The sequence below is a fragment of the Vigna radiata genome, chromosome 1, assembly GCF_000741045.1.
Source record: "Vigna radiata var. radiata cultivar VC1973A chromosome 1, Vradiata_ver6, whole genome shotgun sequence".
NCBI classification, from domain to species: Eukaryota; Viridiplantae; Streptophyta; class Magnoliopsida; order Fabales; family Fabaceae; genus Vigna; species Vigna radiata.
This window is the reverse complement of record NC_028351.1, coordinates 697,905-706,702: the sequence shown is the minus strand read 5'-3', so window position 1 is coordinate 706,702 and position 8,798 is coordinate 697,905. Positions and strand designations below refer to the sequence as shown.

General features: G+C 30.1%; 1 protein-coding gene across 1 annotated transcript; it reads right to left on the bottom strand.

Moving 5' to 3' along the window:
• Positions 1–2,656: 2,656 nt before the first annotated feature.
• On the bottom strand, positions 2,657–8,058 carry LOC106775258. The gene is made up of 11 exons (XM_014662395.2): positions 7,309–8,058; positions 6,167–6,280; positions 5,874–5,974; positions 5,592–5,663; positions 5,230–5,311; positions 5,041–5,121; positions 4,902–4,940; positions 4,611–4,676; positions 4,024–4,173; positions 3,137–3,265; positions 2,657–2,991 (listed from the first exon to the last, which is right to left on the bottom strand). The coding sequence occupies exons 1-11, from the start codon at positions 7,543–7,545 to the stop codon at positions 2,968–2,970; spliced, it is 1,095 nt and encodes a 364-aa protein (XP_014517881.1). The 5' UTR covers positions 7,546–8,058; the 3' UTR covers positions 2,657–2,967.
• Between the last annotated feature and the right edge of the window lie 740 nt (positions 8,059–8,798).

Sequence of the window (8,798 nt, the reverse complement as noted above, 5' to 3'; positions counted from 1 at the left end):
ACCACGGGTGCATGACCCGCCATAGCTCGACTATCATTCTAAAGTCCGGACGAGTCAAGTCTAGTATTTAACATGATAGGATGAATGTTTTATCTTGTTTGCTTTAAATTAATATCTTGTATGTACATGCTCTTAATTGTATGTTTTTTTTTTTATAATTAGCCCACCCTTGCAATTGCTTGTGTTTTTGCCATGTTTGCGTTTGTTCCCCTTGCGATGATCATCCACTTGAATGGGAGCATATGGCGAGGAGATACTTTGGAAACAACTCTTGATGGGGAAGGAAATGTTGCTGCCTAGTTCTCTAGGCTTTAATTATCTTATCCTAGGATATTTTGAAGAAACTTTGTCATGTTCTAAGTTTTAAATTCTCTATATTTTAAGAGAGAAACTCTAGTACTCCAAGTTTCCAAATTGTACTGTTTAAGGATGACTGTAATCCTATTACTCTTAACTGCTTTCTAGTATTATTCATGGTGACACCTTAATTATATTATATATTTTTATAATATATAATTGGGATGTCACAATATATATATATATATATATATATATATATATATATATATATATATATATATATTGTAATTTTATTTAAATTTTATTTTTAAAAATATAAAATATATATTTTTTTAATTTTTTGCGGATATCCGTGGGTATTCGCGGATTTTTAAAATACCCGCAGGTATTTTTTAAGCGGGTACCCGGCGGGTAGCAGGTCGGGTGGCCGGTAGATTTTTATCTGACGGGTCAGATTGCGAGTAGGCACTATCCGTGCCCGACACGACCTGTTGCCATCCCTAGTCCATACATTAATTAAACAAGTATACCAAAAAACATTAAACGAGTCATTCCCTACATTGATTAGATAAGTTTATGAATACACATTAGACGACTTTGTCTATACGGTTATTAGAAGAATATCGCAACACATTAGACAAGTTTGTCCATACACTAATTAAATGAATTTTGCAATATATATTAAAGTGATTAGATGAGTCTAACAATACATATTATACGAGTTTCTTCATACATTGATTAGAAGATTCTATTAATACACATTACACAAGTCTATCAATTCACTAATTAGACAAGTCTTGCAATGCACATTAGACAAACACGTTCATACACTAATTAAACGAATCTAATAATAAACATTAGATGAGCCTATTCATACAAAATTTAGATGAGTTTATTAATATATAATAGACCAGTGTATTTATTCACTGATTAAACGAGTTTTATATTACATATTAAACGAATTTGTCCAGACACTGAATATACGAGTCATTAATTAGACGAGTCTAAGAATACACAATTGACGACTTTGTCCATACAATTATTATACAAGTCTAACAATACATATTAAACAAGTCTTTCCATACATTGATTAGACAAGTATAGCAATATATATTAAATGATTTTGTCTATACGTTGATTAAAAGAGTCTAACAATATATATTAGGCAAATATGTTTATACATAAATTAAACAAGTGTATTAATACATATTAGATGAGTTTGTCCATTTACTAATTACACGATCTAAGAATACATATTTGATGACTCTATCCATACATTTATTAAATGAGTCTAACAATACACATACGAGTTGTCCATTTAAATGATTATATAAGTCTTGCAATACACATTGCAATACACATTAGATGAGTTTACAAGTTTTGCATAATACATTAGAGAGGTTTATCCATTCACTAATTAGACAAGTCTTTAAGTACACATTAAACGAGTTTGTTTCTATATATTGATAAGATGAATTTAACAATAAATATTAGAAAAGTCAAACATATCTACCAAGTATTAAATAAATTTGTCTATACACTAACTAGACAAATCTCATAATCCATATTATATAAATATATTTATATAATAATTAAATGAGTTTATAAATATACTTATTTATCCAAATAACTTTGTCGAATCAATTTAATTACTACAAAATTTATGATCCACAATTCTATTAATAACTCAATATTTTAAAATTTTAACTTACAATAACAAAATAATCAACTTGTTTCGTATGTGTATGTACACTGCTTTGAAATAATAGTGCTTTAATTTAATTAATAATAGTGCACAATTTAAATATTATTACATATTCTACTACATCACATATAATTCAATAATCTTCATTAATTATTACTTTCAAATAATTAACCTTTTCATTCCGGTATCATCTTTACAAATCATAACACATAAATATAATGATACAAATAAATATTCTATTTAAATATAATAATAATTATATCATTTATTTTTCAATCAAAGTATTAAATAAAAAGAATAACCAACTTGTGTGCACACATGGATCTCAAACTAGTTTGAAAGCTAAAATAACTTACTAATTTATAATTCAAAAGTCTTTTATACCATAAAATAAATTTCAAGTTGCATAATCAAAAAAGTCATTTTCTAAGAATAAAATGCAAATTTTTATATTTATGGAGGTGAAAATATATAAACGGGTACAAAGGGAAATTCCTCTTGAAGTTTTTTTTTCTCTCTTTTATCACCCTTTAAAAATTCCTCTGCATCTTTCCTTTTATTTTATAAAATAGAGAAAACTATAGAAAAATTTGTTATATTGAAAATAAATGAGAACCAAATTCAAATTAAAAATATTTGATTCGGGAAGAATAAGTAGAAGATAAAGAAAGTAAATATACATCTAAGAAATAATACAATAGGTCCATGTTCATCAGTTAAAAATAGAAAATAAAAATATTTGAACTAATGCATTTATTTAAAAATTAAAAGTATGAAAATTATAAAACAGATAAAATAATTTTGGTGTGTCTCTGACAAGGACATAGGCACTCTTAATTTTGTTTTGCTAAGTGTATTTTTCTTCAACTGCTTTTTCTTTATTCTTTTTTCTCCCTCTTATTTTGTTTTGCTAACTGTATTTTTGGCTTGTATCAGCCTCTTGCAATGAGCACTTTCTTCTCTTAATTGAACTCTCCCAGAACAGACTGTAAAAATTTAAAAAGAAATAATAATAATTAACAAGCTAGACTTGTAAAACTTACATAGAAGAAATTCAAAAAGAGCCTAAAAAATGTTTGAAAGCTAAGTATATAGAACTTCAAGAAAACCATGAAATATGCATGAACTTACCATATCAAGAAGCCTTAAAGCAGCAGTCCGAGTAAATTTTCTAGCAAAAAGGAAGCAAGTTGATGCTTTACCCTTGCTGCTGCACCATTCTCTTCGGTATTCTGTTTCGTAGTATATATTATCTATGTCCTGAAAACAAATAATCAAACTCTTTTTGCACACATTTTCTTTCATGAAAGTAGAGTAAATGCACTTTATATGTTTGTCTCAAACTGAGAAAGATATGTTCATGAGTAAAGCATTTCTGCATTAGCTTTCTTACTACAGTACAATTCAATGATCATCTTTTCTTCCAGGTAGCTCACAGTATTTGTGTTTTATTGCATATTCAGCTCATTACAGTATCAACAACCACTCATAAATTGAAAATTACCCAGTTGATTGAATATTTTGGAAAAAGTTTTACTAACACATTGATGAACATAAAAACTAAAACTGATTGCTCTTTTATATGATAAAGTTTCTTTCATTTCAGTGGTAAAATATTGTCCACTTTGGGTCAAATTTTCATGGATTTGCTTTTTAGTATCATTCCAAAAAGACCTCTTACTAATAGAGGTATCTTATGTGTATATAAATCTATATCTATTTTTTGTTTCATTAGATATGAGACTTTGTTTGTATCCTAACAAGTGCATATGCTGATATGCTGTAGTAGGTGATTTATTTAATTGTTTGCATTCATTTTAGCTCCATTAGGGGGTTACTACCTATCATTACCACCCATGATATCTTCCCAACAAATTAGTATTATTGTTGAGATAAAAACATTTGAGAATGTTTTTGGCTGCTAAGGCAAAATCACTGTTTAAGATACATGAAAGTGATGATCATGGAATGGAAGTATATTCAAAAGGGAGATTTTGCAGTGGCAGTAAAGATGAAACCTTAATGAATTTTAGAAGCATAGGCGTAGCGTCTGAGTACTTGTAAGTCACCGGATGCCATCCCCGGCGCTCATGATCCCTGGAGTTGGAAATATCCCAGGCAGTATGTGTCAATGATCTTCGTGTGATTTCTGCTTCAAGGCCCTTTTGCTGCATTTTGGGAAGGCAAACACTCAAATAAGTAAATTGGAACTAACATAGTGATCACAAACATCAATTTCTTTAACCATATGTTTTAGTGTGATGCTTTTTATTCAACTTCAAATAATGCAGCAATGTAAATTTGTAACGAATTCACTTTTTGAAACATCTAGAAACAGTGGAGAAAATCTCCATTCCAGTTACTCTGTCACTCAAATCATACAAATCCAAGACCCAAAAAGGTATACAAAATTAGTTTCTTCTCAGCACCAGTTTTTTAGCATAATAAATTATGACATAACAAGTTGTTGAATTAAAGTGTTATTGACACTGGGATAAGAGATAGGATAAATACTGTCATTTTTAAGTAAATCAGATTCATGACAAAGCCTGTTTCCAAGACAGAAACAGAAAGAGTGCAGATTGGAAAAGAAAAGGATCCTTACAGCCAGTAATGTCTGAACATAATGTTCATCTGGTATGCAATTATGGATCTTGGATGTATCAGCAGGCTTCATGAAGGAAGAAATTATAATTAGTTAGTTGTAAGTTCATATAATTTACTAGAACCTAATTGACATCACATATCAGTTCACAATCAAATATTGAATAACTTCATAAGAAGAAAAATTATTTCAATAAGGAAAAAAGGAGACTGATTGAAGCTAATATAGTAAAAAAAAAAAGGAACATCTTTAAATAATTATTAAATGCATAATTTCATATAGAGAACTTACAATGTACTGATCCCTCCAAAATTCTGGCAGTGGTTTTTTCTGCATTATTAAATCCATAGGTAAGAAAAACAAAGAAGAAACAGATAAGGGTGTCAGCATTAAGAGACAAGAAATTCTAGTTGACCTTGTCACCCATTACCTTGCAATATTTTTGAAACATTGGAAATACAGTTTCATCTTCCACTACAACCTTGGCATGTTTTCTTGTAAGAACAGCCCACTGCAGAAGAATATATAAGTAAGACAGGAATAAATAAGGTATTATTAGGTGATGCATATCTTTTGGGAATTAAGTTATAGCAAACTAAGAGCTACACTAGACCTTTACCTGAGATCCTTTCCTCCAGTTATAGACAGGAATAACAGGATCCATTTTTGGATTATAACGGCCTTCTTTCGTGTCAGCAAAGCTGTTCATATTTTAATGCAAAAAACGGTTAAATTGTGGGCAAATAAATTGCCAAGTTTAACAAAAAGTTTCCCTTTCAATGAATTTAACCTCTCAAAATTTGTTGTATGAGGAATTGTACTTTTACACCAATAGTGTCACTAACTTCACTTAGTGGTATAATTTAAAAAGAAAATTGAGATTTCAGTTTCAAGTCATAGAATGATACAGATTGAAAGAAAGAAAAAGTGGTAACATTACAAAGCAATGTGCAGAAGCATAAGGCAAGTGTGTGTCCTCACCTGTCCACAAAACTAGTTGATGCTGACATGATGTAGTCATACGTATAGGTGAAGTTGTATAAAGGTATACAGCTGAAAAGAAATCAATCAACTGAAATATAGTAAGGTGCTGGGCTCAAGCATAGAAAAACATCAATGTCATTTATTCTACCAAATAATTAAGCAAACTGAAGAAAACCATACTTTCAAAACTGTGACCTAGTGCTGAGTAGTTATACTGTAAGTCCAGAAAGTGATATAAGGTCTAAAAATTTATAGCTGTTAACAAATTTATACCCTCACCTATCTGAGAGGAAAACAAAGCGTTCATTTAAAGGATCACTTAGCGCATGTCTAAGTAAAACGCGCTCGGCCTCTATCATGCTTGCTTCTCCCCACTCAATCTGGAAACAGATCCACATGAACTAAATAAGTACCATGAAGCTGATATGCATAACAAAATGGGATTGCAACTTTTTAGCACTATTTTCTGACAAATTTAGACAGCATAGTAGAATTGAAAACCTCATAACATATCACACAGGGAGTGGATTTATAAACAAAAATATTCTGTTGAAAACAAAAAGAAGACTAACCTGTACACTGTTATTAACTTGTCGATTCAAAAAATAAGGTGATTTAGTTGTTACTTTATTGAGAAGAAACCCTGGTCTGCAGTGAACAAAAATTGAGAATTTGCTATCGCCTCCCTGAAGAAATGGAACAAATGTTTCAGTAGGCATTACAGCGCCTTAATAGTAAACAAAAAAGCACTCTATGGAATGAAAAGCATGTTTATCACCCATTGCTTTAAAAGACATGAAAAGAAAGATCAACAAATTCACATCCATTATGAACACTTATAAAAAAGGAGGGTCCAATAGCATCTTAAAATGCAAACTAGCACTGATATTGAAATGTTGGTATGAACAGCAAGGAAAAATAACCAACACTAATTTTACCAACAGTGCATTCAAGCAATACCAACAGAAAACCATGAATAAAGCATCTGCCAATGATTATCAGCTAGCAATTCAAAGTGTCTCAAGATCTAAATTGGACAAAAATAAACACAGATTCTATTTAATCATTAAGACATTGAACTAACCACAATTGATGTACCTCACTTTAGCCTCTAAACCACCTATCAATTAAAGACTCTACCCCCTTCACACAAAGATTTGAATTTAAATTCTTTACACCGTACATTATCAACAAATAAAAAATCACCATTTGTGTTATTTTTAACTAGTTATTGCAAAAACCAACATACTCTTTAAGGGGGTGCTATATTGAAAGATAAAACGGACATAAAGCCATTCAATTTAATTAGGACCTGTTTAACATCAACAATATATATTTTTATTTTAAGGAGAAGCTCAATAATAAGTTATAAATGTCAGTAAAACTTATTGTCTTGCCAAAATTTGAGATTAACTTATTATGGAATGACAAATATTAACTGATAGCAATCTGTTTCAATCCAAGACATAAAATGACCATGTAAAAACTCTTTACATTGTTATTATTGACAGAAATGAAGAGAAATATAGAAATAACTAAACTTTGTGATATTAAGCTATAATAATATTGATATCAAATAACTAAACTCATTTGGGCTGCTATAACTGAAAAATATCAAACAGGTCAGCCATAAAATAATGACTAATAAAAGTAGTTGCCTTATTTATTTCCATGATACAGAGGTCAATAACGACTAAAAGAGAAAAGAAGGTACCCTAAAGAATGCATCCCAAACCATTTCCAAAGGTAGCCTGTTCCGTGCAATGAAGAGAAACGCAATCTTGGGGCCCTGAACTTCAGGCTCAGAAACAAAATGGCGTTGCAATGAAACCAACCCCACAACATGATTGTAACGTGTCTGCATAAACAAGAAACTCCCAAAACAAAACACCACAAAGATCAAAGCAAAAAGCTTCTTCTTCCACCTCTGCTGAATCACCTTACGCTTCATATTCTACCTATCTTCGCCCCTTTTAGCAGCTAAAACTGACCCACCATTTCAAACTCGTTCAGCAGCAGAATCACACCCTAAAAAACGAAACTTTGACAATCACTTGGATCTTGCAGGACTCAAAGCCGGAAGATCCAACCAGATCCATGGCAACCCAATAACCACAAAACCCAGAAAGAAAAAACTTGACCAAGCTCGTGAAAAGAGGAAAATACTAAACTGACCCAGAATTCAATACAAAGCAACTAACAGTGGCAAAAAAACAAAAAAGCAAGGTGCTTGTTGTGAGGTTATGAGCAAAAAGCTTATAGATTCTCTCTCCAGAGAATTGTTACTTGGAAATGAAACTGAGAAATGAAGAAGATTTAGAGAGTGAGAGAGAGAGAGTAATGGAGTGTGTGTTAAGACTAAAGAGTGAAAAGTTTGTTGGTTAGTGGTTATTATTAATTTGGGTTTGAAAAAGTGAAGAGTGTCTCCTTGTTCTTGTGTTGTAAAGGTGCTACTTCTCTTTCAAGTTGCGTGTGAATCTGGATAACAGAATACTATGATTGGGATATGAGAGTTCTTTAAAAAACACAAAAACCAAAACTCTTTTTTTCTGTAACATGGAAGCATCTCAGTGTTTGTTTCTTTTTTTGTTATCAAAGAATGCAAGAAACTGAGTCACTATTTCAATGCAAGAATGTAAGGAAACACAAACAAAACCAACTCAAGAAAGAACCATTTTGCTAATATTGGTTATGAAATTAGTATTAGATTTTCTTTTTAAAGATGTGTAAATACTACATTTCTTTAAATGAATTAAAGATATTTTGAATGAATAGTATACAAACTATTCAATTATAGGGTGCCATGCATAGTCATTTTATATACTTTTATTATAAGATTTTTATTTCTTTATAAGTATTGTAATCATATTAAATGATGATTTCTAATTGATTGTTAGGGTAAAAAAATTTATAATATTTTTCTTTACTTTTATTCTTTTAAGTGCTTACTTGGATGTAATATAAAATTTGACAATATCAATAAATCAGAAATTATTTTAAACTATGCTTTTTAAGATAAGTATTATAGAAATAGAAAAAAAATTATATAATCTATAATTACACGAATATAAAAGAAAAGGTGCATGTTTTATATGTTTTAATATTAATTTACATTTCATATATTTTAAGTACAACACGTGTACTATTATTAATGATAATAATACTTGATGTATTGATTATATGTATGAAAAACTTTCGACTTCA